General features: G+C 44.6%; 1 protein-coding gene across 2 annotated transcripts in view; it reads left to right on the top strand.

Annotated features, from left to right (window-relative positions):
* Window positions 1–108: 108 nt before the first annotated feature.
* LOC139532213 (protein TANC1-like) overlaps window positions 109–13,437 on the top strand; it is a 50,445-nt gene continuing 37,116 nt past the window's right edge. For both annotated transcript variants that reach the window (XM_071329572.1, XM_071329571.1), the window contains exons 1-7: window positions 109–228; window positions 746–828; window positions 3,915–4,133; window positions 6,909–7,001; window positions 10,725–10,858; window positions 11,975–12,191; window positions 12,959–13,240. In XM_071329572.1, the coding sequence (XP_071185673.1) occupies window positions 768–828; window positions 3,915–4,133; window positions 6,909–7,001; window positions 10,725–10,858; window positions 11,975–12,191; window positions 12,959–13,240 (1,006 nt within the window). In that variant the 5' untranslated portion in view covers window positions 109–228; window positions 746–767. The remainder of the gene's footprint in view (window positions 229–745; window positions 829–3,914; window positions 4,134–6,908; window positions 7,002–10,724; window positions 10,859–11,974; window positions 12,192–12,958; window positions 13,241–13,437) is intronic.

Below are 13,437 nucleotides of genomic sequence, written 5' to 3'. Positions count from 1 at the left end.
GTGTTGGTGATTTTATTTATTTATTTTGTCATCCAAACGTTCTTCACTTCGAGGGCGCGCGCACCCAGCTCCCAGAAAGCGCACGACAGAGCCTTTCATCAGCAACTCCAACTTCGAGGATGGATCACATCTCCGCTCATGCAATGAACATTCCTATAGCTATGGAGGGAAATGCGTTGTTTTGAAGAAACGTCGACGAACTTAACTTGACTCTTCTTTTTTTAACAGGTATATTTTGCTTGTACTGTTAAATGTGAGGTTGTCGGCTGTTTTGTGGGCCAACTTCTAGATGCGTGAAGTGTCAGGGGCATGACAAACCGTTACATTGTTCAACGTTACAGTTTACATAATCGTTCATGTGACGCGTCAAAGTTGTTGCAACAAAATGTTTTTTTTTACTGTGTCGTGTGTGAATTAATTCGTAAGTAATAACGTTAGATGAAATAAACGTATTTCGGCATGTGCCTCGCATTTGTTTTCAAGTCTCATTTTCTGCTATTCACCTTTGCTAATCTGGAATCCATTTGTCACTGAGCTGCATCCATTCATTTGTACCATTCTCCACATTTCCCTTTTTGTCAGGTTTCATTCCAGACCACTGTGCCTGATGAGGATACGTTAGGGCTCATCATAATCCATATATTCCTATGACTAGTGTTGCCTCATTTAGGAGTATATGGTCATGCTACTACAATAGCACTTTTTGCAGAGGGAATAATATATTTGTATTGACTATCTTTCACAGAACTCCCTGTAATCAGTTGAACATGTTCAAAGCAGTGTTCGGGAGGAATAGGAAAGGAGAGAAGAGGAGCAGGAGGGATCCAGGTAGGAAAGAGAACAAACAACACTGCACCCATTACAGTTTGTGACAGGTTACTAGACACCTTTTCACTCACTATAATAATGTCACATGATTTTGTTGATAAAAGGATGGGTTGACATTTTTGCCGATAGGGAACTGATGGATTTCTGGAGCCATGGGGATGATTCTGGAATCTAGGTACTATCTGTGTCGTATCAGTCTCGGGGCAGACATCGTTTTTGGTGAAGTGAAACCAATCCTTGACATTAGTAGCACTCGCACTAATTGAAGACGGTAGCTACTTGGCTGCTCTGAATTTTCTGTCCCCGGGTGTTTGAGTATAGAGCCATTTCAATTAGCCTAATTAAGGAGTGAATGCCGCGTCCCACTGCTGTAAGTTCCTCTCAGACCTAAAGTGTGTCACGAGAAGTTGGAGTGGGTTAAACAAACAGCCCTGACCCACAAAAAGAAGATACTGAAATTATCAATAACTTTTTGGGTCATGAGGGATGTACACTGACTATACAAAAATTAGTAAGAACACCTGCTCTTTCCATGACACAGACTGACCAGGTGCATCCAGGTGGAAGCTATGTACCCTTATTGGTGTCACTTGTTAAATCCACTTCAAATCAGTGTAGATGAAAGGGAGGAGACAGCTTAAAGAAGTATGTTTAAGCCTTGAGCCAATTGAGACATGGATTGTGTATGTGTGCCATTCAAAGGGGCAAACAAAATATTCAAATGCCTTTGAACAGGGTATGCTAGTAGATGCCAGGCGCAACGGTTATAACTACAGTATATAGCTTTTTCTTACCAGTTCTAAATAATTTTTGTCAACCCTCTTTATTTTGGTAGGCTATAATCTATTATTCAGATTGATGCTGGGCCTCGTGTGCTTCCGCTGTGGAGTCGTGCTTCTTTCCAGTAGTTATGTAGCTACTAGTTAGCTCCATTCTGTGAGGTAACAACAAGGGTGTTGTCAGTTTCTCATAACGTGAGTGTTCACCCCTAGAGAAGTCTGGGGGAAATCAGAAGGCACTCTAGATATATGGGTACAAAGTCAGCATATTGCACATTAAATATTTAATACATCTAATGTTGACGAGCTACAGAACTCAGAGAACTGTGTCAGTCTCATCTACCATCTACCATTAAATCTATCATTAATACCTCTAGGTCCTTAGATTTAGTCCAAAAGGTGGACTGCCATGCTAGTAATGGCATGTACATTTTAAAACATTTTTGTTGTTGGACATAAAAGGCTGTAAAATCACCAGGAAATCCTCTCAAAGTGATTTTAATGTAGGAAATCTGTTCCCAAGTATTCCCACGCATAAATAGAGAAAATATGTGATCGTATCCCAATATAATCGAGGTTTGAAAGGATTATGTTTTGTGTCTAATACTACAGTATATCTGTTTGGGATTATTGCGGTAAATTTGTAGTGCACAAATTATTTATAACTATGTTCCGGCCGCCCGACCATCCGCTCAAGGAAAGATTGGCCCGCGGCTGAATGTAATTGGCGACCCCTGGTCTAAGCAAGCCTATGGGTATACGTCGTGTGAAGCTGACTGGGATTGGATTAAAAGCCTTGAGAGAGAAAGTTGTTCCCTGACTACATGATGAGCAGCATATGTTTCCCATAAGGCTGTGGCCTGGAGGCTCGCTCAGAGGCATCAGAGAAGGAGAATGGAAACTTTGCAGCACGATTAGGGGCCCTGAATTTATAACTAATCATAATCAAGTTATAGCAACTCCCTACCTAGTAATGTTGGTTTTGTCCATAACCTGTAAATTCTGCTTTTTAAGGCTGTGTGTATCCTTGCAGATTGTCGTTCAAATGCATTATGTAATGTAGATGACCATCTGTCTCTCTTGTCTTCCACAGGAATGAGGTTACTGTATAAACCATGCTAAATTTCAACGGACTGCTTTAATGTCATTTTGCTGTAGCATTACATATTACTCCAGCCCCCGTTAGTGCTGTGTTATTATTGTGCTCTATGCATCAGACGTAGCCAGTAACTGCAATGCACACACAGGCCATTAACATCATTGCAACTGTGCAGTGATTACATTTAGCGTAGAGACGAGACAAAAGCAGAACACACTTCCCTCAAAGACCTGAGCTGCCAGTAGGCAGTCCGCTCTTCAGAGGGCCACTACTAGACTTCAAGAATAGATCCGGTCTCTTAATGCAAGGGGATGTGGTCCACTTATTATTGCTCCAAACATGTATTTGACTGTTTAAAGGGATAAACCACCTGTTTAAAGGGATAAAACTCCTGTCAATTTGGTGAAAGCCTATGTTCTATCAGTAAGTTAAAAAAAAAAATCCCCCCATGATTTAACTTCTAAGTGGTCCATCTGTGAAATCAGGAAATCGTGTCGGAACGAGTCAGAGCTACATGGTTCTCCTCGTTGGAGATAGGGGATAACACACTATCACATTTAATAACACTTTCTTTGTGCTCAATCTAAACAGTGTACCAAATGATTCAACTCAGTTTCTCTTTCAAGTACCATCCCACAATGCGCCCTGTCTGTGGGAAAGGTGGGAAAGGGCCAGTGTTGCCATAGCAACATCCTCTGCACTCACTCTAGTCAGAGATGAACTGCAGGTTGAACTCGGTTAGATAGACTCCTAAATTGCTAGTGCAGTTGGTTTAGGCAATTTTACAGATAGCTAGCTACTTCACATGCTGATATTGACTTTGGTATTATTGTGTGTAGATACGTTTGCTACTTAGCTAGCTAAATAGCCAGGCAGCCCAGATAGCATTGCATTGTGGGTTTTGTAGTCGACTTGAACTGCAACAGATTTCCACTACAATTTTCACATGTTGCTACCAACCTTTTTGTAACGACAAAATGAAACATTTGTTCACAAAAAATATTGTTTTCACATATTAGTGTTATTTAACACTGTTAATCATAGGAATTAGTGGTTTGGGGTGGATTATCCTTTTACGTTTCCAGATACACCTTTTGATAGGCCCTATTATTGATTACAGTTTAATTTGTTCTCTCTCTCTCTTCTCTTTTCCGACCCCTTTTAATCTCTCTCACCTTTCCCACTATATCTCCCTCTCCTCTCGCTAGCGGTAGTCACTGATTACTACAGCCACAGTATCCAACGAAGGGGTGCTGGTGCTTGGGTGACCCACTACCAGGAGCCTAGCCGTGCCCACCACCCCCACCCCTCAAGGGGCAGGCCGAGGGGGAAGCTGGCTAAGGGGGAGTCTATCTCCCTGCCTTCCTCGCCCCTGGTCCATCGCCAGTCCTACATAATGCCCTCACATATGGGCATCAAGTCCCCAGGTACTGTAACAGCCATCCACCAGGCTTTTGTTCTTCTAATGAACACACCTATACAGTTGAAGTCGGAAGTTTACATACACCTTTGCCAAATACATTTAAACTCAGTTTTTCACAATTCCTGACATTTAATCCTAGTAAGAATTCCCTGTCATAGGTCAGTTAGGATCACCACTTTATTTTAAGAATGTGAAATGTCAGAATAATAGTAGAGAGAATGATTTATTTTAGCTTTTATTTCTTTCATCACATTCCCAGTGGGTAAGAAGTTTACATACACTCAATTCGTTTTTGATAGCATTACCTTCAAATTGTTTAACTTGTAGCCTTCCACAACCTTCCCACAATAATTTGGGTGAGTTTTGGCCCATTCCTCCTGACAGAGCTGGTGTAACTGAGTCATGTTTTTAGGCCTCCTTGCTCACACACGCTTTTTCAGTTCTGCCCACACATTTTCTATGGGTTTCAGATCAGGGCTTTGTGATGGCCACTCCTCCAATACCTTGAATTTGTTGTCCTTAAGCCGTTTTGCCACAACTTTGTAAGTATGCTTGGGGTCATTGTCCATTTGGAAGACCCATTTGCGAACAAGCTTTAACTTCCTGACTGATGTCTTGAGATGTTGCTTCAATATATCCACATAATTTTCCTCCTTCATGATGCCATCTATTTTGTGAAGTGCACCTGTCCCTCCTGCAGCAAAGCATCCCCACAATATGATGCTGCCACCCCCGTGCTTCACGGTTGGGATGGTGTTCTTCGGCTTGCAAGCCTCCCCCTTTTTCCTCCAAACATAACGATGGTCATTATGGCCAAACAGTTCTATTTTTGTTTCATCAGACCAGAGGACATTTCTCCAAAAAGTACGATCTTTGTCCCCATGTGCAGTTGCAAACCGTAGTCTGGCTTTTTTATGGCGGTTTTGGAGCAGTGGCTTCTTCCTTGCTGAGCGGCCTTTCAGGTTATGTCGATGTAGGACTCGTTTTACTGTGGATATAGATACTTTTGTACCTGTTTCCTCCAGCATCTTCACAAGGTCCTTTTCTGTTGTTCTGGGATTGATTTGCACTTTTTGCACCAAAGTACGTTCGTTCATCTCTAGGAGACAGAACGCGTCTCCTTCCTGAGAGGTATGACGGCTGAGTGGTCCCATGGTGTTTATACTTGCGTACTATTGTTTGTACAGATGAACGTGGTACCTTCAAGCGTATGGAAATTGTTCCCATTTTTTTCTGAAGTCTTGGCTGATTTCTTTTGATTTTCCCATGATGTCAAGCAAAGAGGCACTGAGTTTGAAGGTAGGCCTTCATACATCCACATGTACACCTCCAATTGACTCAAATTATGTCAACTAGCCTATCAGAAGCTCCTAAAGCCATGACATCATTTTCTGGAATTTTCCAAGCTCTTTAAAGGCACAGTCAACTTAGTGTATGTTAACTTCTGACCCTCTGGAATTGTGATTCTGTGAATTATAAGTGAAATAACCTGTCTGTAAATAATTGTTGGAAAAAGTACTTGTGTCATGCACAAAGTAGATGTCCTAACCGACTTGCCAAAACTATAGTTTGTTAACAAGAATTTGTGGAGTGGTTGATTAACGAGTTTTAATGAATCCAACCTAAGTGTATGTAAACTTCCGACTTATACTGTACACACACACACACACACACACACACACACACACACACACACACACACACACACACACACACACACACACACACACACACACACACACACACACACACACACACACACACACACACACACACTGTAGCTCCCACAGTTCTGACAGGCTCTTGTGTGCTCTTTGTGGAGATTAGGTTGTGATGGCTCTGCCTGGTTTTTAAGCCCAGTGGGTTTATAGCACAGCCAGTACATGCCTAATGATTGATTAAAGGCTATTCACACAGCTAGCACTTTATTTCCCCTGGGAAATATAGTAGATTATGCTCAAATCTCATTGTCAAATGTACAAGCTGTCCAGGATACAATACATCAATAACAACAACTCACTGCATCTCCAAGGACTGAATGCTGGGGAAGTTTAGAATGCAAATAGTATGTCATTAGCTTTTTGATTATTTCTACTATGCCTTGATTTGTCAGTGGCAGGCCATGGTTATGTAGTAACTGCGTTTCTACTCTCTACAGTTCAACCTCTTACTCAGTGACCCAGTGCCCAGCCCCCCGCTGCTCAGCTTTGGAAAGGAACTGTTTGCCTTTTTTGGAAGATTGTGCTTAGATGTCTTCAACGTTTGTGTCTTCGGCATTCTAGCTGAGTAACACTAGGTGGCAGTGCGGTGTGCGTCAAGCTGAAGCCTCGAGTTTACTGTAGTAGTGTGGACCTTTACCTCAACACACACAGACACACACACAGATACACACACACACTCACGTTGGCGATTTGAGCTGTTATCATCACAGGGATTAGTTTATACTGTACTGCATGTATCCGAGTTCATGCTGGCTTCTCCCAACTGGAGAAGGAGAAATTCAAATTCCCCACTGCAAATCCCATCTCTCTCTCTCTCTCTCTCTCTCTCTCTCTCTCTCTCTCTCTCTCTCTCTCTCTCTCTCTCTCTCTCTCTCTCTCTCTCTCTCTCTCTCTCTCTCTCTCTCTCTCTCTCTCTCTCTCTCTCTCTCTCTCTCTCTCTCTCTCTCTCTCTCTCTCTCTCTCTCTCTCTCTCTCTCTCTCTCTCTCTCTCTCTCTCTCTTCCCTTTCTCGTTACCCCCCATCTCACTCTCTCTCTCTCTTTGTTGCTCTGACTGAAGGTCCGTACAGGAAGCTGGAGTATGTGGAGAGTCCTTCTTTTCCCGGAGACGCGTTCGTCTTCGCTCTGAACAACAGCAAGACTTCCCAGAGAGGTGAGCGTGTCTGCACAGAGAGTTGTGGATGAGAGACGAGACGAAGGGAGGAGGAGAGAGAATGATATGCGGTACGGTACATTTGGAAAAGGAGGAAGAGAGGTACAGAGGACAGAAGAGAACAAATCTTCCATAGTTTTGTTTAAATGTTAGTTGATTTAGCGCCTGCTGTTATTTTTTCAAATGCACGTGTACAGTATGTGCAAGCGTATTTGTGCACGTGGATGCATGTGTCCATGCCCATGTGTTTAATTGACCTGCCAAATCTAAGTTGTGCTGAGGGTAACAGTGTAAATGCCAGCCATCCCCTGCACAGCTGTCTATGTGGAGAGGCTGGGGGCCAGACCTGAGGCGGAGCAGCCTGTCTCCAGCATCCTCATGTCCTCTTGTTGCCAAGCACCGCTCTTCTCCCTCTGCTTCTCATAACCAACGGCGACAGCGTGCTGGTGTGTTAGCTGTGTGTTTCAATCATTCCGAACCCCCTTCCTGGAATTTGTCACTCAGAGGTCAGAGTTAGATTGATGAAGCTTTCAATATTGTCTGGTGGTTTTAGTTACGAGGTGTTGTTCCTAATAGTGCCATGGAGAGCTGAACGCATAGATTCACTGATTATAGCTTCCTGACCTCAGGTGGGAAAGCAGTTGGGCACTTAGGCAATGGATGGAGACATTGGCTGATAGATTTAGGATGCAGTCTATCTCGTTCTCTCCCTTTCTCTCTCTCTCTCTCTCTCTCTCTCTCTCTCTCTCTCTCTCTCTCTCTCTCTCTCTCTCTCTCTCTGTGTCTCACTCTCACACCCTCCCTCTCACTTTCTCTCTCTCGGTTTGTCTATTTTAGTTTTAGCCACAGTTGTGTGATTTGAATGTAGCGTTTTTAAACAGTAACCACCATTTTCCACTGCCCACATAGACCCATACTGTATCTCCAATAACCATTATGAATGTAAAGTAAATATAGATCATTATAATATACATTTACTTACCATTTCCTTCAAAATCTTGTGTTAATTTGCAATACTTTTCAATGTGGCGTTTTCAATATTTGCTTTTCCATGTGCTTAGCTCGTTATGAATTTTAATGAACCCTGAATGGTGCAGAGGTATAATTTTAACATCATATAAGATGATTAGGTGTGCCTTTCAAAACCACCTCAGCAGACTCAAACAAATTAATGATTAGAAATGAATAGCTGTAAAATACATTTGAGTGTATTCAGTGTAGGGTTCGGTAATGACTTTGACTTTGGTAATGACTTTGACAGGCCACATCGTTATTCTCTTTTGCACAAAAAAACAAGAATACTCCTGTCGGATAAGAATGACGAGGAATGAATTTCTCCCCGTATTTGAAGGTGTTGTTTCTTTGAGACGGAGGGTGCAGAGTCTGATCTTGTTCTGAGTTTTTGTGGATCTCTGCTTTGACCAGAGTGCCTTCCCATTGGGCAGAAACTGTTTGAATCAACGTTTCCACCAGTGGAGGCTGCTGAGGGGAGGACGGCTCATAGTAATGGCTGGAATGGCGTCAATGGACTGGTACCACATGCAAACCACGTTTGATACCATTCCATTGACTCCATTTCAGCCATTGTTAGTAGCCGTCCTCCCCTCAGCAGCCTCCACTGGTTTCCACATCATTTTATCCCCCCCCCCCCAAAAAAAATGTAATGTGATGACATTGAATCAACGTGGGGAAATGATTGGATATCCAAAAAGTCAGCAACGTGAGGGAATTTCATCTTTTATTCACCCAAATTTGAACCTTAATCTGATGTCTTGGTGACTTTTTGTTGTTGTTGATTTCACGTTAGTGAAAAAGCAAATGTACAAATGTCAAGCAAATGTAATTAAAAAAATAGACGTTGAACTGACGTCTGTGCACAGTGGGTTGAAGTGTGCTAAGATTTGATTGAACAACGTTCTGCCAGAAAGAACCAAGCGTGCTCCAGCTCCCAGTCTATTACACAACCCAGTGTGGACCAAAAGACTTCAGATGCCTGTTTTTCACAGAAAGAGAACGTGTATCAGAGTGATAATGTGGAAGGGAGCTGCTAATGTGACAGTTGCTGTGACTACGGTTGGTTTACTACTTTACTTCCATTAAGCTGGATAATGGAGGGTGACATTACAGGATTCATTTAGTTCAGGTAATACCCTGTTTTAATTTCTATCCGAGATGGCACCCAACTATCCTTGCATTGACGGTCTCTTTTTCTTTCCCATTTGTAATGTACACCGTTCAATCAGGAGCTCCAGACAGACAGTCAGATCTCTTGCAGACAGTCCAGCCCCGTGTGCCACCAAGCATCTGTTTGTCCCTCTGTCTCTCTCACTGTCTGTGATTAACAGCTCTGCGTGTGATCTCTGCTGTGTAGGAAAGGTGCTGGTGCCTGCCTTTCGTCTAACCAGTCACCTCGTTTCATCACCACCCCTTGTCTGAGAGATGGAGGAAGTTGAGATGGAGTTGTGACTTTAGGCGGAGAAGAGAGGAGGGATATGCAATAGTGAAGTGGTGGTGGCTGTTTCCTCTTATTTGCTTACTGTGTATTGCATCATCTCTACGGTTCATTGGAGAGAGTAATGGATTATGTGGAGGCGGGGAGGCGGGAGAGGATATCGACAGTGAGATTGAAAGAATGGGGCGATCCTGAGGGCTTGAGGGTGGGGGAGAGGGATGGAGAGGGGGAATTGATGGAGGAATACACTCTTCGAAAAAAAGGTGCATTCTAGAACCTAAAACGCTTCTCCCCGGCTGTCCCCACAGGAGAACCCTTTGAAGAACCCTTTCTGGTTCCAGGTAGAACCCTTTTGGGTTCTATATAAAACTCTTCCCACAGAGGGTTCTACATGGAACCCAAATGAGTTCTAGCTGAATCCAAAAAGGGTTCTACCTGGAGCCAAAAAGGGTTCACCTTTTGGAACTCTTTTTCCCAAGAGGGATTGAGGGGAGAGATGGATGAGAAGGTGTCTAACCCAAGAAGGGTTGAGAGTAACTAACGCCCAACAAGCTGCGTCTCGGCCCTCCCACAATCCTTCCCTTCTTCCTCATCTCTCTCAATAGTATCTCTGTTTCCTAGACATCATCATATTTTCCAACTCACTGTTGTATGTAAACAGGATATAGAGGTGTCGTATTGAACACCCCCTCCTCATCCACCTCTGCATATGTACAGTGGCGACCTGGAGGTGAAAGGTCATGGCATCAGGCCCTTCTCAGTGATGTATCGACGCACCATATTGCTCATCTCAGCCCAATCTGTCCGGACGGGGCAGCCAGTGCCAAAGACGGCGGTGCAATGGCGCCTACCCTCTGCTGGAGGCCAGGGCTGAGCTGAGCTCATTGAGATACTACGTCTGTCTCCTAACCAACCCGGGAGCGCTGAGCAGGCACACACACATACACATATGGACACACACGCAGACAGAGCTGCTTCAGTCATGCAGCCAGGGACTGAGAAAGGCACAGCCTCTTCATCGGTAATGAGGCCGACCGGCGCTGCTGCTGCTGCTGACCTGTGGATGCATACATGAACCTCTCCTCCATCGGCATAGTATACATAATCCTCCATCCAATCGACGTAGCCAGGTAGGAGGAAAGGCAGGAAGGAGGAACTGAGCTGAACTGGGCTGGGCTACAGAACGGTGTGTGTGTGTGTGTTTGGTGTGGTCGTATCATGCTGCTCACAGCGATCCGCTCGTCTGTCATCTCTCTCCATCTGTCTTCCAGAGCTGCACGCGGAGCTCCAGCCCAGCTCCTCCTCCTTCTCAACCCAGGAACTGATGACCAGGCTGGGCTTCTTACTGGGAGAAGGGACCCCAGCCTCGCCTAGCACCCCCATGGAGGACCGGAGGGAAAAGAAGGTATGTGAAATGAAAGATTGCTGGAAGGTTGGGTAGAAGGAAGGAGGGAGACTGACTGAGAAAGTCAGATGTCAGAAATATGAAAATGAGGCTCATATGTTTTCTTTGCAGATGACGTGAGGAGTTTTAGTATGGCTTCTTTAATTAGATTTAAAGGCCATGTTTTGTATGATAACCAAGATTGAGAGTTTGTTTTTGTTAAGCTGCAAATTTAGAAACTACAACTTTGAAGGTAAATTACCAGTTGAAAAAGAAAATCAGAGGCACTCTTGACTTAATATTTGAAAGTATATACTGCAATGGCATTTTCTTTAAAGAATGTGTACATAAGGTGATGTCAGTTGATTATCTTGCTTTTAATCTTGTTGCATTGGCTCGCCACATGCTGTTGAGCCTGCAGGAGGTTTATATACTGTACTGTATCATTCTCTCACCGTTTAAGCATTGCCCCACTTTCCTAACCTCCTTCCTCCACCTGAGCTCCAGATGGAGCCAGTTTTATAGAGACAATGTGCCGGCTGTGAGCAGTGTACCGTGTCCTGGTTCAGATAACTGATGAGGTGGTAAGGTGGGAATAGCACTGAGCTGAACGTTCTCTAACGTGTGCTGGGATGAGTTGAGACCTATAGGACCTAGGAAATGTAGGGTTCGGGTGTTGTTGGAGACAAATGAAGAAGGATGCAGATATTGGGGTTTGGGGACATTGGGAGGAGAGGGGGACATTGACTCACACACACACAGGCATGCACACACACACACACACCCAGGCATACACACACACACACACACACTTATATACAATGACCTATATACCATACATTAACCTGGGGACAGCTGGAAAGGGGGCCAACAGGGTCTATACCTCTGATCATACTGGTCCATAGACAGAGCTTTAAATAAAACACCTCTTTCTCTCTCTCTTCTCCCTGCCCTTTCTCTTTCTATATCTCTCTTCTCTTGCCACACGTTCTATCCATCTCTCCTCACTTTCTACTTGACTGATATCGCCTATCTCTCCTCTTTCGCTCTCTCTCATCCCTCTCTCACCCTTCTCTCTCTCATCCCTCTCTGCCTATCTCTCTCTCTCTCCCTCTCTCGCTCCCTCTCTGGCTGTAGTGTAATATCTCTGGCCAGGCGGTGAGCCCATGCTCCACATTGACCTGCAGCACTACGTCTCCATGCTCAGACAGCCCCTGCTCCACCCTGGGTAGCAGCAGTACCGGGGGGCCACCCTCCTGTCTTCCCAGCCCCAGCCCAGGTGGGACCCTCCTCAGCCCCAGTCCCTGCCGGAGCCCCAGTTCCACGCTTGAGAGCCAGGATAGCGGAATCATAGGTGAGTGGCTTATATAGACCATCATCCCCATAGTTGGATCAATTTAAATTCAGATATTTTCTCTGTGTTGTATTCTCTTCTCACCTCCTGAGAAATAATGCATATGTGCATGTGATTGTGAGATCTAAATGGAAGAATAAACACCGTCTCATCCTTCCATTGGTCATCAATATATCTCAATAATATATCTCAGTACTCACATTGTCAACAATCCTGATTAAGATAAGGGCCTCGGCACTGAAGAAATAGAGATAGTTGATACTTGTTTCACCTCGCTTTGAGTTCTCAGTCAAGTCTCTCTATCGCCCAACTCCCTCTCGCTCTTTTTGCCTGTGCCACTTTAGTCGAGAGGCTTCAGTTCCCTCTTGACAAAACTGGGACGTTGCTGTCTTTGCTGCGTATGGGTCTGGACTTTCTAAAATAGGACATCTTTCTCCCTAAATAGAGCGTGTATTTCTCGGTAAATACAAAAAGGGCAAAGGGTGCACAGTACACGCGTTTGATTGCGATGATGTCGATGTGTGACTGATGTCTCGTCACTGTTGATGTGACTGATGATCGGACTCTTACTCTTTAACTCAATACAGTGTCACTGCCAATAACGTACCAGACTGGAAAACTACTTTGAACTGAAGCAGAGTTTGAGCTCATCCTAAATGACAGCTATTCCTAACTTGATCTTTTCCAAAAGGCACTCATTAGGAGTCAACAGTTTGGTTTTGTCGTTTGTAATCACCTTACCCCTGTCTATTCCCACTGTGCCTCAGCTACCATCACCAGCTCTCCTGAGAATGAGGATCGCGGTGGTTCCACTCTGGACCTGAGCAAAGATGGCAGCTGGAGGGGCCCTGGGCGTGGCGGGCACCGAGGCGACTCCTGCCCTCCTGTCGCCAAGGACGACCTGCCAGGACCCAGCGAGGCCCCGCCCAGGTCTGAAATCACCATCCTAGAGGAACCCAGAACTCCGCCCCCAGCCAAGAGGCCCCTCCCACAGCGCCACACGCACAGCACTTCTTCCCTGGTGATGCCACGCCCTAACTCTGTGGCAGGTGAGTGACCATCTCTTGCCGCTGACTGGTGGTGCCTCAGTAGTCTCAACTAGTCTCCTTTCCTTGTGTCTTTTCCTTTATGATTACTGGCCTGGTAGTGCATGATAGATGAAAGCAGTACGTTGGAGATCTATCCAGTCCTTTTAGCGGTGATGAGGGAAAGGAGATCTTTTAGGAGATCTATCCAGACCTTTTGG

Source organism: Salvelinus alpinus, chromosome 10, assembly GCF_045679555.1.
Source record: "Salvelinus alpinus chromosome 10, SLU_Salpinus.1, whole genome shotgun sequence".
Classification (NCBI taxonomy): Eukaryota; Metazoa; Chordata; class Actinopteri; order Salmoniformes; family Salmonidae; genus Salvelinus; species Salvelinus alpinus.
This window is presented reverse-complemented; position numbering and strand designations above follow the sequence as displayed.